Source organism: Lissotriton helveticus, chromosome 1_1, assembly GCF_964261635.1.
Source record: "Lissotriton helveticus chromosome 1_1, aLisHel1.1, whole genome shotgun sequence".
Lineage (NCBI taxonomy): Eukaryota > Metazoa > Chordata > Amphibia > Caudata > Salamandridae > Lissotriton > Lissotriton helveticus.
Genome location: NC_136057.1, coordinates 1,080,759,434 through 1,080,784,618, shown reverse-complemented (window position 1 = coordinate 1,080,784,618; position 25,185 = coordinate 1,080,759,434). Strand labels below are relative to the sequence as shown.

General features: G+C 44.9%; 1 protein-coding gene across 2 annotated transcripts in view; it reads left to right on the top strand.

Annotated features, from left to right (window-relative positions):
- Positions 1-25,185, top strand: part of CFAP54 (cilia and flagella associated protein 54) — a 2,603,731-nt gene that overhangs the window by 2,382,707 nt on the left and 195,839 nt on the right. For both annotated transcript variants that reach the window (XM_078677994.1, XM_078677988.1), the window contains one exon: positions 22,753-22,906. In XM_078677994.1, coding sequence (XP_078534120.1) covers positions 22,753-22,906 — 154 coding nt within the window. The remainder of the gene's footprint in view (positions 1-22,752; positions 22,907-25,185) is intronic.

Sequence of the window (25,185 nt, the reverse complement as noted above, 5' to 3'; positions counted from 1 at the left end):
CAAGAGAAGGCCCCGGCCTGGACCACATCCTTCCTCTCCGGCAGAACTCAGAGCGTCCGCCTCCCACCCTTCCAATCGAAAACCACCAAGATCATCTGCGGCGTCCCACAGGGATCCTCCCTCAGCCCGACGTTGTTCAATATCTACATGGCACCGCTCACCCACGTCGCACGACAATTTAACCTCAACATCATCTCCTACGCCGACGACACCCAGCTGATCATATTCCTCACCGAAGACCCCCACACCGCCAAAGCCAACCTCCACAGAGGAATGAAGGCCATAGCCGACTGGATGAAGGACAGCAGACTGAAGCTGAGCTCAGACAAGACGGAGGTCCTCATTCTCAGACCCACCCCATCAGCCTGGGACGACTCTTGGTGGCCCACATCACTAGGCAAAGCCCCGGAACCCACAGACCACGCACGCAACCTGGGGGTCATCCTCGACTTCACCCTCTCCATGACCAGGCAAGTCAACGCCGTCTCTGCGTCCTGCTTCAACACCCTCCGAATGCTCCGCAGGATCTTCAGATGGATCCCTCCCGACACGAGAAAAAACGTCACCCAGGCCCTCATCACCAGCAGACTCGACTACGGGAACGCCCTCTACTCAGTAACAACAACCAAGCTCCTGAGACGACTACAACAAATTCAGAACGCCTCAGCACAACTGATCCTCAACGTCCCCCAACGCAGCCACATCACACCCCACCTGAGAGGCCTGCACTGGCTCCCCCGTCAACAAGAGGATCACCTTCAAACTCCTCATCCACGCACACAAAGCACTACACAACACCGGACCTACATACCTCAACAACCGACTCAGCTTCCATACCCCCACCCGAAGCCTCCGCTCAGCCAACCTCACACTCGCCACAGTTCCTCGTATCTGGAAAACCACCGCCGGCGGCAGATCCTTCTCCTACCTCGCCGCCAAGACTTGGAACGCTCTCCCTACCAGCCTACGACAGACTCAGGACCTGCTGGCCTTCAGAAGACTTCTCAAGACCTGGCTCTTCGATCAGTAGCGCCCCCCCCCCCCCGCCCACCCCACAGCGCCTTGAGACCCTCACGGGTATGTAGCGCGTTTTAGAAATGCAGTGATTGATTGAGTGTCTCTTTTCCTAAAAAACTTTTCACAGAACGAAGAAAATCATATATGTCTTACTCTCTAAGATTCTTTTTTGTCTAGCTATTGGACATATAACTTTGCGCAGCCAGTCCTCCTACCGCGATGTCGCGGAGACCATCTTTTGCAAGAAGGGCTTTCTTTCGCAAGAAGGCCTTTCTTTCTCAAGAAACGAACCCCTTACCAATGAAGAATCCTATCGCCGGCACGAAACTGCTTTCCTTAAGCCGACACTGACCCCTGGTGGTCAAATGACAGAACAACTGGCAACCTCCATACGAGATGCTTATCTCATGAAATCTTCAGAACGATTATGAAACTCGAAGTTACTCAAGCTGCTCTCTTTTAAGCTCGAGCTCATGGTTATTTTCCATCAGTTTATTTTGGCAGTTTACATTAGCGGCCTTCTGTTTTTAAAGGTACAAGAAACTACTAGAACTTAATCTTCTTGAATAGTAATCAGTGAATCATTAAATTGCTTGACTATGAGATGCCCTTTTCTAGGTGGACTTCAATGAATCTAAGTGACCAGTGGCTTTTTCATGACACAGTGCGTCCAAGGGCCTATTACATTCACACATCCACAGGCACTCCAGGGTTTCAAGCAGCAGTCAAGGAAAAAACACACAAGAAACTTCTGGGAACCGGTGATATGGGGTTGTGAGGGTTCTGCAAAAAACTTAGAGATAGGCATCAGCCTGGCTACTTGGCTAAAGCATTTCTCTGCCATGTACCAGAAGCCCCGCTGCCCCTCCCCACCACTCCCTGAACATGATAGAAGATACATACGTCAAGGGTTGATGACGTCGGCAATAGGGCGTCACACACAGGTCCAGTAATTGCCATACTGTGTACCCTGTGTAATCTGAGTTCACAGAAGAAGAAACCTATGAGGAGATATTTAGTCAAAAATCGCTGAAAATTCAAGCCCGATAGAATCCCATCAGACATGTACTGAAACAGTCCACCACAATGGGCCCCTTCCAGCATGCAAGTTGGGTGCATGAGGAACTTCCAACCTCCTGGAAGTCAGCCATCAATGTTCCTCCATTAAGAATTGCCCTTGTAATGACCCTGAAAACTATCGTCCAATTTCCTTCCTGGATGGAGGCAGAAAAATCTTCCTAAAACTGCTCTTAACCCACCTAGAGGCCAGGGCTAAAGAAACTTGAATCTTACTGTAGCTCCAAAAAGGCTTTAGGAAAGCCCAAGGTACCACCGACCAAGCGATGACGTTATAGTTCATATGTTCCAAATATTCCAAATATTCCCTCATAAAAAAAATCATCATTATATACGGTTTCTAAAGAGCTGAAAACCGCCTTTCTCTCTGTTGACAGATCACTACGTTGGCTTAAGTGAAAAGAACAAGGTCTCCCGAAAAACTACTTAATGCCTTGAAATAGCTTCATCGAGATAATAAATCTACTGTGAGGTATGGCCCGAAAAGAGAGTGCACACCGGTGTTTGTAAAAACTACTGGCGTCAGTCTGTGTGCTTGCACCAATCTTGCTGAATCTATTCATAAATTACGTGGGCAAAGTATTATCGGCCCTGAATATGGATGTCCCTGCAATTGGTGGTGAGAAAATACCCAACTTATTGTTCACTCATAATGCTGTTCTGCTAGCCTCCACAGAACTAGCAATGCATTAGTTACTTCAAGACTGTCACTCTGGCAAACTTTTACAAACTTAAAAAGCTAACTCTTGACATCAAAAAGACCAAATGTATGATACTGAACCCAAGGACAAACTTTAAGTTGACATTCAAAATCCACGGCACAGTGCCTGATGGTGTTCATTACTATGGCTATCTGGGGGTCTGATTTAATGACATATTATCGTGGGCAGAGTAGCTTGCAAAAAGTAAATCCATCCAATCCAATCAAAGACTTTATTCGGATAACAACGTATCCATTTAATTGAGAACATATACAAGATAAAAGCACATTAGAAAAAAATATAAATAGTGTGTCAAGTTCATAATGTGGCAAAATACAGTAAAAATGGGTAAAGTGCATATTATGGATAGCAAAATACAAGTAACTTCATAGGTCGTACATAGATTTCCGAGCCCCCGTAGATACTCTCAAAAAAGTCTCAATGTGCAAGATAAGTTCAGCATTATCCAATTTGAGTATACATTCGAGAGCATCAGTTAAATTAATAGGTGACAGTTTAAAAAAATGGAATTAACAGCCATTGTGAATATTTCATATAATATTTACAGAAGAATAAAAAGTGCAGAAGTGTTTGTCTGCTATGACCATCACATGGGCATGGCAAAGAATCAACTTTTGCATTATACCCAGAGGGCAAGCAAAGCAGATATCTTACAGTCCCTGCTCTTAGACGGAAGAGGAGGTGTCTCTCCCATTCGTGTGCAAAAATTAGGAAGATACCCCTATACTTATTGACAGGGAAGGGGGTAAGTGACAAACAAAGATAAAATCCCGTGGTGTCGCAATAGAAATGTCTTTCGGATCTAGGAGAGAGAACTACAGATAATTCTGTAATTCTTTCAGTACTGTTACCAAAATTCTATAGTATACAAATTTTTATAAAAAACTCAAAACATTAGGGCAAGTGTCACTAATTACTAGACATAGAAATCAAATTCAGTAAAAAAGAATAATATTTATTTATTTCCTTCTTCGGGTTACACTCTAAATATAAAATTATTGGTTAAAAACATGATTTTGAGAATAAACATATATTCAATTAGTATGGCCCCCTTTTTCGAAAATATTTCGTGCTGGTCACGATTTATCGACAATGTCTTTTTTATTTGGACAGGGACTCAATTCATCAGCTGGCTGAATTTGGATGATAATAATTTAAAATTTACCTCAAATTACAAGAAAGAAGCGATCGAGTTTTTGGACATTAAGATTAAACATGTCAAAGGGAAACTAGCGGTCGAATTATACACAAAACTGACCGATCGAAATACAATGCTCCACCACAAAAGCAATCACCCGAATAGCCAAAAAGATAACATCCCTTTTGGACAATACCTAAGAATCCGACGTAATTGTACAGACATTAGGGATTTCAATAAATATGCAGATGATCTTTCTAAAAAACTACTAAATAGAGGCTATCCAAAAGATCTAGTAAGGAAAGCATACAAAAGGGCAAAATATTACGACAGACACCTTTTTCTCAGCTAAAACCATCAAGGCAGACAAAACAAAAGACAGACTTATTTTTGTCACAAATTACAGCTGTGCCAGTAATAAGGTTAAAAATATAATCAACAGAAATTGGTCCCTTTTAAATGAGAGAAATGGTACCAAAATTCCTAAACCAATGTTTAGTTTCAGGAGAAACAAAACCATCAGAAACAGTCTTGTACATACTTACAGGGAAGACAGGAGCCATAAACAAAACTCCATCAATAACGCACCTCTCCCAACGGGAAATTTTGCATGTTGTATGTGTACCAACTGTGATAGTTTAATGAAAGGAAGCGAAGTGAGCCATAATGGAGTCACTCACAAAACAAAAAGTTTCATTAACTGTAGAACTTAAGATCTTATCTACCTGATAGTTTGTCCATGTAATAGAGGTTACATTGGCGAAACATCCAGGGAGATAAAAACAAGAATCACTGAACACAAGTCAGCCATTAGGACCAAGAAGAAAACAGCGCCACTTGTAGACCATTGGATGAGTCATAATCATACAATAGAGGATCTTAAATGGTGCGGTATTGAAGTAATTCAGCACAGCATCAGAGGTGGAAATTCACAAATAAAGAGGAAAAAGAGAGAACAATTTTATATGTCTCTCTTTAATACCTATAGAACAGGACTGAATAACAAAGAGGAATGGGAAAGACTTATTATCTGACCGTAGTAGCATATACAGTGATAACATGAACCAATGTATAAACAGCGAAATAAAAGATGTTATGCCTTATATCCTTTATTTTATGCAAAGCACACAATGATGTTGTGAAACTTATTGATTTATCTGTATAGGCACATCTACAATTGTGTAATGTAGGAAGATCATGTCAGAAATGTATACTGTATGTGAATAATCTGAATATGTATTGTATGATTACTAGTGCAAAGACCATCGAACATCAATAGGAGGTTGATCAAAGCATATACAGTACTCCACAAAGTCGAGGAGGTCTATAGTAATACCATAAAGACAACCCCTCTTATATTCTAGACAACTTAATCAGGTTTAAATATGTTTAGACTCACAGACTAGCATGTTATTTGTTCAGCACACATGAGTGGACAAATTTAGCGTGTATCGCGAGCACATGAAACATATAAAAAGAGGGCAGCCGTCTGTTTCAGGAGCATATTGCATCCGGTAAAACCGGCAAATTGAGTATTCCGCATAGTTTTAAATCCTCTGATCTATATTGTTATCCTCAAACTCCATTATTAGGAATTAATATTCCTTTATCGAAAATTCGAGTACACACTACCAATATACTATGACTCGTCTAACATGGCCGCTGCAAAATCTTTTTACGTGAACACACTAATACTTTCCTAAGATGGCTGCCGCATATCTTATTACGTGAATACATCTGGTAAATGGGTATATCGAAGATGCCGCTTAGGTGTAATCTTACGTTATAACTCCATATTCTATACTCAGATGTTTAGGAATAAACAGAATATTTAACAAATATAAAACTATAGGAACCTCGGTTAAACAGAAAGTAACGACAACCACTTCCGGGTCAATTGGATATAATATATCGAAATAACACGCCAGACACATAGTAAGAAAGTTTAAACGACTAAGGAAACGTATTTTGTTATATTGCAACATAGATACGGACAAATACGGAGCAGGACGAGTTCTAATGATAATTTGAGGACGATGGTACAATAAGTTCCGGGTCACGCTTAGCAGCGATAGTATTTAAGCAAGAGAATAAACAAGGGTAAAAATACGGAACCTGGAACCTGGGACGTTGGAACAGGGAGGCCGAAACGTGATTAGAAGGTAAGATTAGACCGTTAGTCCCCGAGTTACATTAGTAGTTAGGGTGCCGCCTAACTTTAGAGATGACCATTGTATTCTAGAGCCTAAAGGCGGTAGTTTTTTTGTTAATCCCGAGGTGGGATGCTGCTTAAGTTGAGAGACCAGCACGGTAGTTCATGAGTTCATGTGTTCGAAGACTCTAGCTGTAGTAAACGGTATACTCATTCTGGTGTAATATTATTTATACGCACATTGCGCCATGAAGATTTTAATCTCTCTGACCAACATTTAATCAAAATGAGTAGATCCGCCATAACAGTAAAGCGGTGGCGAGAGGGGGAGCATAGAAACCGACAGTTGTCATGTTGAAATTAAATTATAAAACATGGAAGTTTATCTACCCGTTGTAACAGAGAAGGGTTTTTTATATACAGTGAAAGACAACGGTATATACCCAGTCTGTGAAATATTGAAAATTCGCAATTTAAATCTGATTGCATATACGTATTTTTATTCCAGGATATGCAGCTGCTCCTCTAATCTTATTTTATCTACAAACAACCCAACATATAACAGGGGGTGAGGAAAGCCTATAGAGGGGGACTTGACTCGTAATTAATATATGAAAAACTTAAAACTGACATTATAATAAATATGTTTGTGTATCCCATTAGTGACTCCCATAGAGAAAAAAGAGCACCTTATACCTCTGCAAACGTACCCAAAATCATTTACGGTGGTTCCAATGTACCGAATTGACAGTATGAACCTATCCCTAAGGTAATCAAGTTAAATATATGAGGAAAGTAGTTTACCACTTTATAAATAAGATCTAATAAAGATTTTCATTCTACTAAGGCTCAAGACAGAACGAGTCAAAAGAAATCAAACAGCGGAATTTAGAAATTGATGAATCAAATTCCGACAAGATTTTCAAAAGGTATTTATGGCCTCGGGGTAATTGCCCTTAAGTAAATGAGACACTTGAAACATACTGTAGTGTCTCAGTTCACATCCTTATTTAAAACAAGTTATGTAACAATGGATAGTGATTTAAAACTCATAAATAGTCGGGTTGGAGAAAGGGTAAAATATTTGTATGCCAGTACTGAAGACAAGTAATGGTTTGGAACCACTAGGTTCGAAGGGCAAGGGATCAATGTCACTAGAAAATGAATTGTGTTACTGTATTGCATAGGCATCTAAAACATTGTTTTTATTTTTAGATTTCACATCGTTAATGTCCTTGTCCTGATGAAGGTGATGAGATCAGTAAACACCGAAACGCCGCGTCGACTGTTTTTTGATTATTTTAACTTTTTGCATATTGTGATGATGATACATTATGTTTTTAACCAATAATTGTATATTTAGAGTGTAACCCGAAGGGAGGAATTAAATAAATATTATTCTTTTTTACTGAATTTGATTTCTATGTCTAGTAATTAGTGACACTTGCCCTAATGTTTTGAGTTTTTTATAAAATTTGTATATTATAGAATTTTGGTAATAGTACTGAAAGAATTACAGAATTATCTGTAGTTCTCTCTCCTAGATCCGAAAGACATTTCTATTGCGACACCACAGGGTTTTATCTTTGTTTGTCCCTCCCATTGGGACATGTAGACAGTTTTCAGGATACTCAATCAGCATAAATTTAGCAACAGTTTTTTTCTTAGATTCCCTCCCTAGTCTTTCCACGCAATAAAGTGCGTACAGTGCTGACTTTAAAACCTTTTTATCTACTGTTACAGCTGTGTTCGGATTAAAAACAGTCCACCAAAATTGGCACTTTCCAAACTCTTAATGACCCCAGCAAGCCATGGAATATCCATCCCTGTCTCGCAGCGAATACAATCATCTATTATGTCCCTTGTAAGAGATGCTTCTGGGTTCTTCATTATAGCTAGCCAGAATAGTGTGGGCATGCCCTTATGAAATCTTCAATGCATCCTAATTTTAGTTCACTGTGGCATATATACAGGGGGTGGAGTTTGGAGCGCCCAAGAGTTTTCTGCAAAATCTATTTTCCGCTGATTGGACGAAAGAACATTTGACAATACCCCATACCTCTGCCCCATAGGTAGCTATTGGTACACACTGAGCCTTAAAAATCTTTAAAATGGCTGGAATTGTCCCCGATCTTTTAGGACGGGGGAGACGGAAGATTGAATTAAAGGCCTTTCGAGAACTTATTTTTACAGCACGCCATGTGTTCACACCAGGTACCATTCGCAGCGAAGACCATTCACAGATAAGGAAAAGTAGCAGTGCAGGTTAATATTTGGTCACCCACAGAAATAAAATTTAGAGGACATTTCCTTGGACCCAGTACATTATGAATGATTTCTTAAAATTGGTACATAATTCTAGGCCGGTGATAAAATCTGTGAATCCTCAAACTAAAATGAGTGGTGCATTTGGTGTGCGACCAATTAAAACTGCATTACCTGCCTATAAAAGCACCGGTAGAGTTTTGCCTTTGATTCTAGGAACCTCATTGGTTAGTGTAATCAGTGATTTATGTAGATTGTTTATATAAATGATAAATAGGAGGGGGGTCAGAACACATCCTTGCCTGACCCCACTACCTACACTGATATCATTGGACTCCTCTCCCCCGCCACCAAACCTGACCCGCGCTTTCAGGTCCGTATGAAAGTAGGCCAGAAAATGTACGATGGCCTCATCCAAGCCATGAGCTAGGAGGATGGACCATAGGCGGGACCTGTTAACAAAATTGAAAGCTGAGGTCAGGTCCATAAAGGCTAAATAAAGTGGCGAGTGCTGTGCAATGGTGTGCTTCCCTACGATCAAATTAAGATTTAAACATTGCTCATTTGTACCAACTTTTCCCTTGAAGCCTAGTTGACATTATTCTACAATGTGATTGTCCTCTGACCAGGTTAAAATTGTTGTATATAAAACTCTACCTAAGATTATAAGGGAGATAACAGCTAGGTTGTGTGCAATCGCCCTTTTTAAAAATTGGAACAATGGTGCTAGTGGACCATGTCTTTGGCAATCTGGTTTTTGTTTGATAAGGTCAATGGGCAACCCATTGGTGCCTGGGGCTTTATTGCCCACACTCTGGCGTATGGCCTCCTCAACCTCAGTTATTGATATTGGGACTCCAGATGGCACCCTATTATTAAAAAGATCAGGTTCAGAAGCAGGCACTTGATAAATTGCGGAAAAGGGACTTTCCCAGGTAGGACTCATTATGTTGCAGCTAATGGGAGTTAACGGTTGCCCCATTGATCTTAAATCTTTGATGGCAGTCCAAAATATATTCCTGGTATTTTGGCTAGCAGCGATGATGAGCACATCCCAGTGCTCACTTAACAACTGTTCCTTCCTATTAGCAATGGCCCGCTTATATATCAACCTTAAAGACTTGTACGTTACACCTTGTGTTGTGAGGTACAGCCTTGCGTAGCTTCCTGTTGGCAATTTAGCAAATCCATCCTCAGCCAGTGTGTCGGAGCAGTCTTGCATTTCTTCCAAAAATATGGCCATAGATTAATTAAGTCAGTTCTTAAACCATACAAAAGGAAACACTAATCATAACACCAGCTAACAGCCACACACACTGCCAGCCAACAAACACTAATACTGCCATCCATCCAACAGCCACACATACAGCAAGCCTATGGGAGTGGTGTCCATACAGAGCCATTTAACATCAACTACTATTCAGTAATTTGATTGCTCCACTTCAGTCTGTTTCCCAGAACTTTACTTTTGTGTGGTACAAAGTGTAGCAAGTTGAAAAATACAGGCTGGCTGAGATGAACACTAGGGGCAGTAATACCAGCTCTCCTGCCTCATTTTTTGCTGAGTGCAAAGTCTTCATCAGCTATATGGTTTATTGTTTTCCCTGTTGCAGGAATTTGAGTAGCAAAGTGCTGATCATACAGGTTTGCAACATTCCCCCACAACAAATGAAGGAGGGCTGGACGTAACGGGTATGACTCCCCCCGTTTGCTTCCTCACCGCAAAGGTATCTACGGGGTTCCCACAGGGATCCTCCCTTAGCCCCCTTGTTTTTAACATCTATGTTACGCCCTTGGTTCAACTGGCGGAGAATCTGGGGGCCAGAATTATTGCATATGTCGATGACACTCAGCTTCTGTTCACTTGGGGAAAAACTGAGTGTTCCACTTCCTCTGCAAAAAATTGTTCAACAGCGGTCTTTCATTGGCTGGTCGCTGAAACAAGGACAAATCTGAAATTCTCGTCTATGGAAGCTTCCCCCTCAGTTTAGAGAGGCACTCTGGCCGGCTGACTATACTTTGCCGGCCACATCGGGTAAACCCGCCTAGAATCTGGGGATCTGGTTTGAAGAGAATCTCTCTTTCTCCACCCAGATCAAGAGGCTTTCCGGGAATTGTTTCGGGATACTCAAATCCCATAGGACATTTTTACCACTTCTTCCTAGAGCTGCCAAAGAAACGGTCACCCGAGCCCTAATTCTTTCATGTATAGATTACGCTAATGCCTTGTACATTGGCTTTCCGCGCTACCTGCCTAACAAACTACAAGTAGTCCAGAATGCAACTTCCAGGCTTCTTTTTAACATCGTGAAAACAAATTGGACTGGCCCACTGTGTGGAGGTAGTGGGATATTAGTTGATATTCCAAGTCACTTGTAAATTGAGCTTACTCAGCTGGGCACAATAGCTTTTGTTTATAAACCCCTCACACATGTCATGCTTCATCATCGGGGTCCAACCAGGCAGCCGAATGCCGCCTGGTTGTGCTTCAACGCCTGACTACAGCGGAGCAGGTGTGGTGCAGTAGTGTGATGTGGATGAAGGTGGGTAATAAAATGGACCTCTGGGAATCCTTGCCCAATATTTTATTAGTGGTGGCCCAGGGTGTGAGATAAAAGTATGTGACCACAGCCAATTAGACTAATTTCCTCTTTAAAACAATTAAAACATTGAAAGTATCCTAGCATTTATAAAATCAGGCTCCACGCTAGAAATAGCTCCACCAGACATTTCGTTAAAAGCAGGCAACACTATTCAGCCAATCTTAACGGGCACTCTCCACAAGTCCCTGGTTAACGGCAATTTTCCTCCTACTTGGAAACACGCCGTAGTCAAACTATTACATAAGAAGCCTTCTGTAAACCCGCTTTTGACAGAAAACTACAGACCGATCTCTCTACTCCCTCTAGCTTGTAAAGTTTTAGAGAAACAGGTCAATAAGTACCTTTCTGGCTTTTTGTAAAAGCACTCAATCCTCCATCCCACACAAACAGGATTTAGACCATGAAGTAGCACCTAGACAGCTCTGTTAACAGCCACAGAGGAACTCTGGGCCATTCTGGACTGGGGTGGCTAAGCAGCAATGATTATGCTCCATCTCAGTGCAGCTTTTAACACTGTCTCACATCCTATTTTCATTCAGGGTATCACAGGTGCAGCCTTTCTAGAATAGAGAAGCTTCCAGGTCTGGGAAGAATCCTTCTTTTCTGCCACCTATTTCATCGGCTGCGGTGCCCCACAGGGCTCTTCCCTAAGCCCCACACTTGTTAATTTATATCTGCTCCCCCTGGCAGAGATAGTGCAGCTACACGGCCTTGCCCTATTGTCTTATGCTGATGACACACAGCTTATCTGAAAGAAACAGGTATTAGATTCCTTGCCTTAGAATACCCCTAGGTGTCAGACTGGATCCGGAAACTTTTGCGTAGCAGTACCCCTGCGCGTCGGTAGGCGTCGTCTGCGGCTCCGCGTCCGTCGTCGGCATCGTTGGCGCCGGGATGACGTCGCCGAAAGACTTAGACGCCGCCCTCGCGCGCTGACGTCAGTTCCTATTTTTTCTGCGCCAGCAAGCGCCGATCCGGGAACAGTGGTACCCTTTAGTCATTTTTTTACTAAACTTTTTGATCTTTTTAATCCTATTTTTCGAAGTCGAATGACTCCGACGGTGCCGGTAGGGATGCCCGGGTTTAAACCCTGCGCCGACTGCAACCGACTGATGTCGGTTACCGACCTCCATCGCCGGTGTTTTCATTGCCTGTGGCCCGACCACGATGACAAGTCGTGCCCCGACTGCCGGGCCTTGACATCGAAGGCTAGGCGGGAGTGGTCCCGCAAGCGCCTCGAGCTCCGGCAGTCGGCCCCGCGCCGTTCGAGGTCCGGGTCCGGACAGAGGTCGAGGAACCGGTCGCGGGGCCAGAGTCATCACGGCTCAGAGGATCGACACCACTCCTCGAGCTCCAAGTCCTCAGGTAAGAGGCACAAGAAGTCGAAGAGACGACATTGCTCTTCCGACTCACCGCGACGCTCGCGCGACGCGGCCAGGGGCTCGGGTGACACCGCCCATGCGGCTTCGCTGGAGCCTGCTCCATACCCGCCGGTCCCTGGGCAGAACGCGATGCCGGAGGAGATTGACACCTTCCTCTCGGCCATGAGGTCGCTCACTCCTCCGTCGGGTTCTGCAGCGCCTTCGGGCCCAGCGGCCCCGACTGTGAGCCCGAGCGGGCCGGGTGCTTTGGCCCCAGTGCTGTCGGGTGCTTCGGCCCGGTGCCGTCAGCGATTTCGGTCCCGGCGCCGCAGGACTCTGCCGGATCGGGGCCCGGATCGTCACCGGTCGACCTTACGCCGGCGCCGGCTGCTAGGGTGTCGCCCCCCAGTCCCCCCCTCGATCCGGGTCCGGCGCCGGAGCGGCGTCGCTCGATGCCGCTTTCGACGCCGATGAGAGATTTTTACTTCTATGATCCGGACCCATCTTTTGACCCTGCATGCCAGGAGATTGGTGGCGAGGAGGATTGGGAGCGGTCTGAGGACCCTCTGGCACGGGAGTGCCAGTCTTATTAGGACTGGACAGGTGAGCTTGGGGACGCCAGTGGTCTGGACACTTCGCCGACACTGGTTTTGTCTCACCTCCTACCGTGGCTACGGAGGAGGGGGCAGCCTATAGTGTGGTGTTGACGCGGGCGGCCAAGGCCTTATCCCTTGAGCTCCCCGTTGCGGCCGTGAGGACTAACCTCCTCACTGAGGTCCTTAAACCGCAAGCAAGCTCTTCGGAGCCTCTGGTGCCGTTTAATGAGGCCTTGTCTGACGTTCTTCTGGGCACCTGGTCCAGGCCCGCAACAGGTCCTCCTGTAGATAGGAACATGGCCAGATGCCTTGCTTCCTGTCCACCCACCCCACCCCGTGAGCCTAGTCATACAGGCCTCTAACTCCCAGACCGCATGCCCGACGGCTCCCCCCGAACGGGAATCCAAGAGGTACGAACAATATGGCAAAAAGATGTTCTCCTCACTTAGTTTGGGGTTGCGGTCAGTCAACACCGCATGCCTCTTGGGCTGTTATACCCACTCTCCGTGGGACACGGTCGCGGACGTGCTGCCACAATGTCCGGAGGAGGCCCGGACTAAACTCGTCCAGGCCCTTGCGGAGGGTCGAGATGCGGCACGGTACTCCATCAGATGTGGACTGGATACCACAGACTCGCTGGGTAGAGCGATGGCAACGACGGTGGCGATTCGACGCCACGCCTGGCTGAGGTCCGCCAACTTTTCGGCTGATGTCCAAAACACCCTTATGGACATGCCGTTTGATGGCCGTCGCCTCTTTGGCGACAAGGCAGACAGTGAGCTTGGGCGCTTTAAGGACTCCAGGGCTACGGCCAAGTCCTTGGGCCTGTCGGACCCGCGCCAGCAATCTGCTGCCTTTCGCCCCTTTCGTGGCCAAGGAAGGGGCACCCCCACACGTCCTGCCAGCCTTGGGCCACAGACTAACATCCAGGTGCCCGGGGACAACGGCGCGGCCAGTCCTCATCCACCCCTGCAGCACCCGCCTCAAAGCCTTCCTAGTCCGAGCTTTCAGGCCCACGAGACGCCAGTGGGGGGCAGGGTTCGCCATCACCTCCTCCACTGGCGCAACATCACATCGGACAAGTGGGTGCTCAAATTGTCCAAAGGTGCTACTCCCTCCCCTTCAAGGCAACCCCTCCAGCCATGCCACAGCAGTACCACCGCATGTCGGGGGATCACTTGAATCTTCTGCGGGAGGAAGTTTCGGCCCTCTTGGCCAAGGGGGCCATCGAGCGGGTTCCTGGGCCAGAAGTAGGGTGTGGTTGTTACTCCCACTACTTTCTGGTTCCCAAGAAGGGCAAAGGGGGCCTACGCCCTATCTTGGACCTGCGGAACATCAACGGCTTTCTTCGGAAGGAGAGGTCCAAGATGCTGACACTGGCTCAGGTCTTAGCTGCCCTGGACCCAGGAGACTGGATGGTAGCGATGGACTTGCAGGACGCTTATTTCCACAACAGCGTCCTGCCGGCCCACCGGCGCTACCTGCGGTTCACGGTAGGCCACAAGCACTTTCAGTTTACCGTGCTCCCCTTTGGCCTTACCAGCGCCCCACGGGTGTTCACGAAAGTGATGGCGTTGGTCGCAGCTCATCTGCGCAGGTTAGGGGTGTCAGTCTTCCCCTACCTCGACGACAGGTTGTTGAAGGCGGGCTAGCCGCAGACAGTCGTCAGCCACTTCCAGACTATGGCCGACCTCCCGCACCTGCTGGGGTTCTCCATCAATGTGCCGAAGTCGCACCTGTGTCCCTCTCAGAAGCTCCTCTTCATCGGAGCAGTTCTAGACTCGGCGCAGTTTCGGGTTTATCCTCCCGAATAGCGGGCTGGGGATATTCAGGCCCTGATTCTGATCTTCCAGCCTTTATCCCGAGTCTCGGTCAGGTTGACGCTGCGTCTTCTGGGGCTGATGGCCTCCTGCATCATTCTGGTGCATCACGCCTGGTGGCGGGTGCGGGCTCTGCAGTGGGACCTGAAGTTCCAGTGGGCCCAGCATCAGGGCAACTTGTCCGACCATGTCTTGATCTCGGAGGGCACTGCATGACAGTTGCAGTGGTGGCTCACGGACCGCGATTGGATCAGCGGCAGATCCCTCTCCCTACCCCAACCGGAGCACGTAGTTGTGACGGATGCGTCCCTCCAGGGCTGGGGAGGCCACATGGGAGAGGCGGAGATCAGAGGCCTCTGGTCTCCGGCGGAGTCCCGGCTCATATCAACCTTCTGGAGCTGCGGGTGATCCGGCTTGCACTGAAGGCATTCCTCCCCTTTGTCCGGGGGAGTGTAGTGCAGGTATTCACGGACAACACCACCGCCATCTGGTACTGCAACAAACAGGGCGGGGTGGGGTCGTGGACCCTATGCCAGGAGGCTCTGTGCCTCTGGCAGTGGCTGGAACATCAGGGCGTGACCCTGGTGGTTCAACATCTGGCAGGTTCCCTGAACGCCAGGGCGGACGAACTCAGCCTTTGGTGCATCATGGATCACGAATGGCGTCTGAACTCGGATGTGGTGCAAGGCCTCTTTCAGCAGTGGGGAGAGCCTTGGTTAGATCTATTCGCCACAGAAGAGAACGCGCAATGTCATCAGTTCTGCGCATTGGAATTTCCAAGGCGGCACTCGATCGGAGACGCTTTTCGGCGCGAGTGGAGTTGCGGTCTGTTGTACGCCTTTCTGCCTATACCACTTCTGCCCAGAGTGCTGAAGAAGATCAGGCGCAAGTCATCCTTGTGGCTCCGGACTGGGCACGGAGGTTTTTATATCCCGAGCTACTCAGCATGTCTGTTGATCCCCCAATTCGTCTGCCCCTTCAGGAGAACCTACTGTCGCAGCAGCTGGGGACGGTCCTCCACCCAAACCTGTCCAGTCTCCACTTACATGCGTGGAGATTGAGCGGCGACAGTTGAGGCATTTGACTTGCCTCCTGAACACTGTGATGTCATTCTGGCAGCCAGGCGTCCCTCCACAAAATCGGTATATGCCTGCAGGTGGAACAAGTTTGTGGCATGGTGCACAGCAAAGGCTGTAGATCCCCTTTCTGTCCCTCTTTCAGAGGTTCTACTCTTTCTTCTTTCTCTTTCCCAGCAGGGCTCTGCTCTGAGCACTCTGAAGGGCTACCTCTCGGCCATTTCCGCCTTCTTAAGGCTACTTGATCAGCCCTCTTTGTTCAAGTCCCCAGTTGTAAATAGGTTTTTGAAGGGCATCACCCATATGTTTCCTCCAGTTCCTTTCGTGATGCCTCAGTGGGACTTGCACCTTGTTTTAACTTATCTGATGTGCGCTCCCTTTGAGCCACTTCATAACCGTCCATTTCGCCTTCTTACTCTGAATTCCGCCTTCCTGGTTGCCATCACCTCTGCCAGGAGAGTGAGTGAGCTCCATGCCCTTTCTTCTAAACCTCCTTTCCTTTCAGTCCATCCGGACAAAGTTGTGTTGCAGACGCGACCCTCTTTCCTGTCCAAGGTAGTCACAGCCTTCCACATCGGGCAGTCCATCACTTTGCCCACCTTCTTTCCGCCTCCGCACCCCTCGAAAGAGGAAGAGAGGCTCCACCGTCTGGACCCAAAACGTGCGCTCTCATTCTATCTGGATCGCACACGCCAGTTCCGGGTGGATGACCAACTCTTTGTTGGTTACGTGGGCGCTAAGAAGGGACGGGAGGTGCAAAAACGAACCATTTCTCGATGGGTCGTCTTGTGCATCAAGGCTTGTTACTCCTTGGCTCGAAAGGAGCCTCCTGTGGGGCTTTGTGCCCATTCCACACGGGCCACGGCGGATACTACTGCCCTGGGCCGGGGAGTCCCCTTGCAGGATGTCTGTCAGGCAGCTACGTGGGCCTCGCTGCGCACGTTCGCATTACACTACTGCCTGGACAGCCAAGTCCGGCGAGATGGCTTTTTCGGCCGTTCCGTTCTCCAGGACTTTGTGGTGTGATTATTGGTTCGCAGACCCACCACCAGGGTTGGTATTGCTGGGGTATCTATTCTAAGGTAAGGAATCTAATACTAACCTGTTTCTTTCAGATGCACAAGTTACTTACCTTCGGTAACTATATATCTGTAATAAACAGTAGTTAGTATTAGATTCCTTATCGCCCCACCCATCCACCCCGTTCTGCAAACCGATATCTAGGGTTAAGGTCATCCCCTTTCAGGGCCCTAGCTTTTATGGCACCAGTGTTGGTTTTTATCATGGCTCTGCGTTTTCTGGCGCGGGACTTCAGCGCGCGAGGGCGGCGTCTAAGTACTCCGGCAACGTCATCCGGCACCAACGACGCGGGACGCGGAGCCGCAGACGATGCCTACCGACACGCAGGGGTACTGCTACGCAAAAGTTTCCGGATCCAGTCGGATGCCTGGGGGTATTCTAAGGTAAGGAATCTAATACTAACTATTGTTTCTTACAGATATATCGTTACCGAAGGTAAGTAACTTGTGCATCATTGCTTTTGCTCCAGGAACAGAGCACACATCCTGTCAATTAAACTCATGCTTAAAGCAGGTTAGGAAGTTGATGTCAGACAGCAGCCTTAAGCTTAATGGTGGGAAAACAGAGGTGTTGGGTGTTGGCAATAATCTCTAAAAATGGAATAAACCAGCATGGCCTGAATATCTTGGAGAGCACCTAGAACCCTCCCAGGCAGTGAAAAGTGTAGGTTTCGTCTGGACAACAAATTATTAATGGAAACCCAAGCCAAGAAGTTGTCAGTAGCATGTTTTGGATTCTGAAGAACTCTCAGGAAAGTCATTCTATGGCTCTCAACAACATTGAGGAGAGTGGTCATACTGGTATTTATCAACTTTCATCTTGACTATGGCAACTCCCTCTTCTTGGGAAGTCCAAAATATGTTACAAGATGACTACAGGTTTTCCAGAACGCGGCTGCATGAACCCTTCATAGTCACCCAAAACATCACTCAGCGGCCCCAGCCTTGGCTGCCTTGCACTGGTATCCAGTGCAAAGTAGGATCTATTTCAAAAGTGCTGTGCATACATGGGAAGGATTCTCCCCTCATTCGGCAACTTCTTAGCTCTTGTACCCCTAGGAGGCCATTACAATCGGGGAACATAAAGCTATTAACAGTACCCAAGGTCAGAAAGGCAAGATGTGGTGGATGATACTTTGACACCTGGCCTCCAAGTTATGGAATGATCTCCCTACCAACCTTAGAATGGATCTTCCAAAAACTACCTTCAGGAACTTCTCAAAGACTCATCTCTTCTAATCTGTGACATGTTCACTCTAATAAATTAGCTAGGATTCAACAGGTGTGCCTGTCTCAGCACTGGGAGGCCCAAACAGGTAGCCATGGGCTATACAAAAACACTTAAAATAAGATTAGATAAGATCCTAGCCACATCTAGACTTTTCATTCATCTTCCCTGGACTTCATCCCGTCTCAACTTCAAGTTTCGGTGAACTGTGAGGTGTTTATAGGGTTATTGTGGAGAGAATCTTCACTGTTTGGGCCAGGGGAACCCTTAACTATAGCCAACTGTCATCTTGGCTGAAAAAGAGAGGAGATGTCTGAACAAGTCCTGCTCAGAGAAAGATTTACAGTGATCATCCTCATGACTAATGTATTTACTATCTTTATCCAGCCCACAAAGCATCTCGCTGTGAAATCTACAACACTTTCTCTTCTAAACATAAAAAGATAAATACATGAGGTTGACACTTTTCTGACTAGAAAAAAAGAAAATCGACTCTCTTAAAAGGGATGCCCCCTCCAGAGGGGATGGATGATTCCATAATGTGGCACAAAATAAAAAAACATGTTAAACTTTCAGAGCTGGCATTTACTACTAAATTACCTACAGCCACCTCATTAAGGTCTGGACTGTTCTCAGAAAAGTCTTCAAAAATGGTGAGGTGAAGGTAAACCAAAAGGCTTCACAAAAATCCATCTCCACTAAAATCCTGTTAAACTTGTTGTCTGCACCATAGATGACAGAGTACTCCCATTTATCAGCAAAAAATGATTCATCACTGTCAACCATCTCATCAATCATAACTTCTCCAGTGATGTCCATTGGTAGTGCCCTGTTGGCAGCATCCAAGAAAATATCATCGTGATGGTATCGTCAATGACCAGACCCTTGTCAATGACCACAGCACTGTCTACAACGAGGCTGAGGAAATCTCTGTTGATGACTGTACCACAGATGACCATTATTCTGAAATTGAAGATGACCCTGTCAATGGCAGAGACTCTTCCTTATCAAAGGCAGTTGCCACTAAGGAAAATGCCACCTCAACTTGTCAATGATGGTTAATGAATGGTCATAGATTTTTGTGCATACACCTCTAAAGATTTCAATACATCTACCTAGTCAGATTTTAGGGTCTGAATTAGAGGTTGACATCAGTGACCAGGAGCAAGCCTCTAATGGGGCTTGTAGCCCTGTGCAACTGGATGTGCACTATGTGCCTTAATATGAAGAGGAGGCCTATGAAGATGAATAAAAAGAGCTTCAGAACAAGCCACAGATTTTTGCAGATAAAAACCCTCCAAGGGTTTAGGACAATGTTACTATTAGTGATGCAAGTTTAGTTCCATTTATCACAATTCTACAGATGATGGACACTGTAGGACAGTCCCTCTCCTGACATGGTTACCCCCGGTTTGCCTCGTATCAGATGCAACGTGACTAAAAGTGTGCTTGGTTCCTCCTAACCAGGTCCCCAGCAGCAGTGTTCTTTCCCTAAACTGTAAGATTGTTCCACAATTGGCACCCTTTTAGGATCCTTTTAAATCCCTAGTAAGTGGTTCCTCTGGTAGCTAGTGATTTGATTTTGTAACTAAAGAGGGTCCCTTAGGGCTTCAGCACAATTGTGCCACCCTATGGGATTCATCAAAAAGCTCAAGTAAAATACTATTGTAGCCTGCATGTCTTAGTGCAGAGAAAACCAAAGAGTCAGTATGGCACACACCTTTGTGTGCCATGCCAGCAAAACACTGCATGTGCAATAGGTAAATCACCACTATGGCAGACCTTACAGCCCAAAGCCAGGTTGCACTATACCATTTGTGGGCATAACTGCCTGAGTGGATGTGTCTCTGTGATAGCTAAGTACACCCTAGCATTGGGATATTAAGAGTGTGCAGGTAACCATACTGAGTACATGGGCTGGACACCTGTCATTATGAATTCCCCCGCTACATGATGGCTTAACTGTACCCCAAGGTGTTTGGTACCAAACATCCCGTCTCACAAAACCCACAATGATGCCAGTGATGGAGTTATTAATATATGCACCCAAAGGGCACCTTCAAATTGCCCCCTGAAAACCTACTGACTACTAGTGTGCTGACTGACTGGTCATGACCAACCAGCCATCATGGACAGGTTTCTGACCTTCTGAGGTGAGAGCCTTTGCTCTCGGAGGTCAGGAACAAAGCCTGCTCAGGGTAGAGGTGTTCACAACTCCTCCAAGCAGGATGCGCATTCCAGAGCCGGAAACTTCAAAGGCCCTGACACCTTTGTTATGTGACCCCAGGCGTCTCCAAATAGTTGAAGTACCCACCCCCCTGTCCTGAGCCCACTTTTTTAGCGGCATGAAAGGTGGGAAAATTAATAAGATTAGGAGGTGTGCCCATATTCAGCCCGCACCACCCCTATGGTGGCCCAGCTGATGTGGACCCGCACAATTTCTACATCTTTGCATGATCCTAGCTTCTATGCCAATCTAGAGAAATGTAGTCTTATTCCCACTTAACAGCTTCAATTTATTTAAAAAAGTGCTAGAATCTTGCCTTGTGAGGACTTTCCCATCACAGGAGTATTTTTCATCCCATAAAAGTGCAGGAACTCACTATTTAGAGTACCTGTTTACTCTCCCATTAAATGCATGGCAGCAGTACTGGGAAGTGAAGGTACTCTCCCCTTCAAATTAAAGAAGTGCAGGTACTCAGTACCCACCAATTTGAAAGCACATCTAACAGGAAAGCAAGTTAAATCTTCCAATTACTACACAAATCATTGCCGGGACTGAACTTGCTCTAAATATAATATCTCTGATTGCTATACATCCATGAATAATGGATGTGAGTGAATGTCCCAGAGAGTAAGTGGCATTGGGAGTACAAGATCGAATGAGCAGCCGGGTTACTTGGTATGGTGACAGAGCAATATTTACCGTCTTTGATTGATTCACTAAAGTATGTGAATTTTTGTAAAAATGAGTGAGACTGAATAAATGAGTAAAGACATCAGCAAGTTTGATCGAATGATAAATTGAATGCTCCTCTGCAGAACTTAGGACCCAGTGATGATCTGGGTGCCGACCATGTTATGCATGAAATGTTACTCGACTCGTAAAAATGAGTGTGACAGAACGAATAAGATGTTGGCAAGTGTGAGATAATGATAAAGTGGGTGCTACTGTGCAGAACTCAGGACCTGATGATGATCTGGGTGACGACCATGTCATGCAGGAGATGTTACTTGACTTCATCATCTACGTCCCTAATACAGCTAGATAATCTGAAGAACCACTTTTGCTCTTTCTGCTGTGGCATTGCTGAGCCAGAGTAGCATCATAGTCCACTGTTAGTTTTTAGATCGAGCCTTCGAGACCTCTTGTATATACTTTAGTATATACTTATATGTGTATGTACATTGTGGGCTCTGGAAATCAGCCATAGGACTGGTCTGCTTCCGCTCAGGGACATTTTTCTTTTCTGTTCAACTGCCTCTATTTAACTGTCTTGATAGAAACCGACCAGTAGAGGTCAGTAAAATACAAGAATTGCTTTCAGCTTGTTCAGCTGCCTCTATTTAACTTTCTTGATGAAAATGACCAGCAGAGGTTAGTAAAATGCCAGAATCACTTTAGCATTCTCTAGACTCTAGCCCATAGAAATTGTCTTCCACGAGCACCCGTAGACAATATTTTTTTCAAATCTTGTATTTTCAGTAATATGACCACCGAAGGCCGTGATTTTATATTAAAAACAGAGCTTTGGCTGATACCATTTCCCGCTGAAAGGCAATATTTTTCTCTATGTGTTCCCATCCCTGGCATGTCACAGTTTGGTGCTTACTTTCACTCCATGTTATTGAACAGTAGATGTTTCAGCACCCAGGCTGATGTTCTGCATAGCTAAATATATATAAGGTACCAAAGGCGAGACCGATTGCATTGCAAATGCTTGTTTCTATTACCGTCTAAACGTCCTGACACAAATGTTTAATTTATTGAAAATGGGTCAGAAATGTCATCTTCCAGAGTCTGCCCCTGAACGTAGCTTTGTGTTCCTGCATTCTTACTCTGAAGATCCTTGTCATATTGAAATAGCGGTGACCACAAGAACATGTGATCATGTAAATAACACCTTCGCACAATTGCATCCAATAGGTGCACATAAGAACAGGGTAGTCATGGAACATTCTACACTTCAAGGGGAATACTCAGAATTAGTTTGAACAGGGACTGTGTAACACTAGGGCATGTGTCACACTAGGAATAAGTATAGCATTAAACCAATATACCACTTTCTACAATGATTATCAATAATGGATGTCCGGTCTCGCCAGTAGCAGGCCTTAATATTTGCAGGGCTTACAAAATGTAAGCCTGCTGTAATTAGATGCTAAATATAAAACAATGTCTTATTATTATACCTACAGGTCAATGGTAAACGAATAGACTACAGTAGAATAACAGAGACAATGCTTTTTATGAAATGTGTTTCATTACAAGAAATAGTACGTACTTCCTAAATAGAGATGCTGCTTAGATAATATGGTTTATTGAGTGTACAACTGATTAAAAAGTACTGAAAAATATTATTTATAACAAAAATATTTGTTTATCTAATGCTTTTAGAATAACATCATTACATGAAAAATTGTGTCTGTTGAAGGAAGAAGTTGTTAACTCAGTGCAACCGATTTCTGAGTCAGAAAATGAGGAAGAAGCGATTGAAGAAAATTCAGAGACTGACTTTGAAACAGAAATACAATTCACCGAAAAGCTAGAGGTATGTTGCGAGCGTGGCTGATCCTATTTTCTTGTGTGACCCAAGCAGCCCACTGCGACAACACTTAGATGGAATAATGACCCATTAAAAACCTGCTGTAAAATTGAACATCAGCTCTTTCCCTATGACAGTCTATTATTATATGGTGCGCTCAGCCTTAGGCAAAAACGGTGCTGAAGAAAACCTTGTGACAGAATTATGAAGAGAAGATACATAAGATATTCAGAACTGCAGAGCAATTACGATGACTGACCAACTCTTTCTCTATTTCTTAGAGGGACTCCGCCTAACCTTTCATTCACAGTAGAAAAGGAATGACGTGGCGGTGATCCATTAGTACTCTCAGGTTTTGCATTTATCAACAGATTAGTCACATTTGATGTATATTTTCTTATCTTTTTTGTGTTTACATTTGAATATTTTGTTCTTTAAGTAGACCAAATAAGATGCAAGCACTTTTATGATAAATATACAGTAGTGTAGTTCCTATATCCCTAATAGGCTCTGCGCATTGGATAATGGAATAATATACACTATAGTTTTGACATAGGACTGAGGTCAGTATGTCTCTATCGAGTATATTAAACTTAATTGTGTGTGTGCCAGCTAACTCAGAAGTAACTAGAAACTTTCTCGAATAAACAAGAAGGGATTAGTCTCTGACAATCGCATAAACATGACAACTTTGTTTCCCCTAAAATTGGAACAATATCTTCAGAGTCGTGGAAACAATAGATAACTATTTCACTCAGTCAATCGTGCAGGCTTTGTTTCTACAGAGTTGCATAGAAATAGAGAGACAGGCGTTTCAATAAAAGGGGTTTATTGAACAGTCTTATTTCTCATGCAAGAAATATGAACTGCTACAATCGTTAGACAGAATGCAAAGTATAATGCGTACAGCGTAAACAGTAATATAAAATAATACTGTAATACCATCGTCTGTTGCTATGACATATATAAAAATACATACATAAATAACACAGGCTAAAATACTCACTGGTACTTCTAAAATACGCCTACCCCATCGTACCTAACCTAGGTCTAGTACGAGGGAATTAGTAGGTGTTGCTTTAGCATAGGTTTAGTTTTGCCAAGAATTGCCAAATGTTTCTCTAGGTTCTAATCCGCTCCATACCTTAGAAAGAGAGAGGTTGGTATCTCTTTCTCTGGACTCGCTTTCCCAACACCTTGCAACGGGAGTCAGAAACACTGGAGCTGGATTCTCGGCAGGAGGATGACAGTGTCTAGTCAGTGCTTCAGCTAGGGAATTGGCTTCCTTCGGTACTTGCTGTGGTGAGCTGCGTCGTGCAAGTAGGTAGTCGAACTGCACCAAACCACACCGTGATTTGCCATAGCAAGTGAAGGTATAATTGCCAGTATTGACGTAGAAGTCTAGCATATGAACGGCATGAATGAACCCCTAAGGAATAGATGTTCATGCATAATAAATGAGTTCTTGGAGAAATCAATATTAAAGCAAGAGGAAGTCCCTAACGACTTAAGAGTCTGGTTTTCCAAGAACTCGTTGTGACGTAGATGAACGGATGGAAGTAGCCATGCCTGTATTTGGGTAGCATGGACTATGCCTACATAAGGTCTGGAGTTCTATGCCTATATTAGGGCAGTATGAAATGTACCTATATAAGGGCATGAATCGGGAAATGCATACGGAATCTAAATCGATACACAAAAATACAACTTATGAATGTATAAGGAACAACTTCTAAACGTTTCACAAGCGTTTCACGGAATAGTAAATCAACTATTGATAAACATCGCAATCATTAAAAGACTATTTCAATTTAAGTTCAATATTCTCACAACTATGGTATAGGGTTAGATTGACTTAATCTCTGTTCCAACTTGCATTGTATACACTCTATATTGTTGTGTTCATTCCTTCTGTATTTTACTTAACTTTCAAAATTTGAAAGTGTGTGGCATATATGATGACTATAGAGTGGAAGGTTCCTGGGCGAGCTGACAGATTAGATTGAGAGAAGTGCATCCCTAGATAATAGCACGTTACAATGAATCTCTTCATGTGTAGGAGAAGCAAGGTCAACCCATTCCAATGTCCTATAAGATCACATCATGTGCACTCTGTTACCATGCAGTAATCATGTGAGGGAGTAAAGTGGTAGATGCATTAATTACTAGACCAGTAAATATCAATGCAACCACACAGCGTTCTTCTCTTTCATCGACTCAAAGTACACCAATGACTGAAACAAATGTGTTATTGCAAAGAAGGCAGAGAAGACTTTCTCATCTTC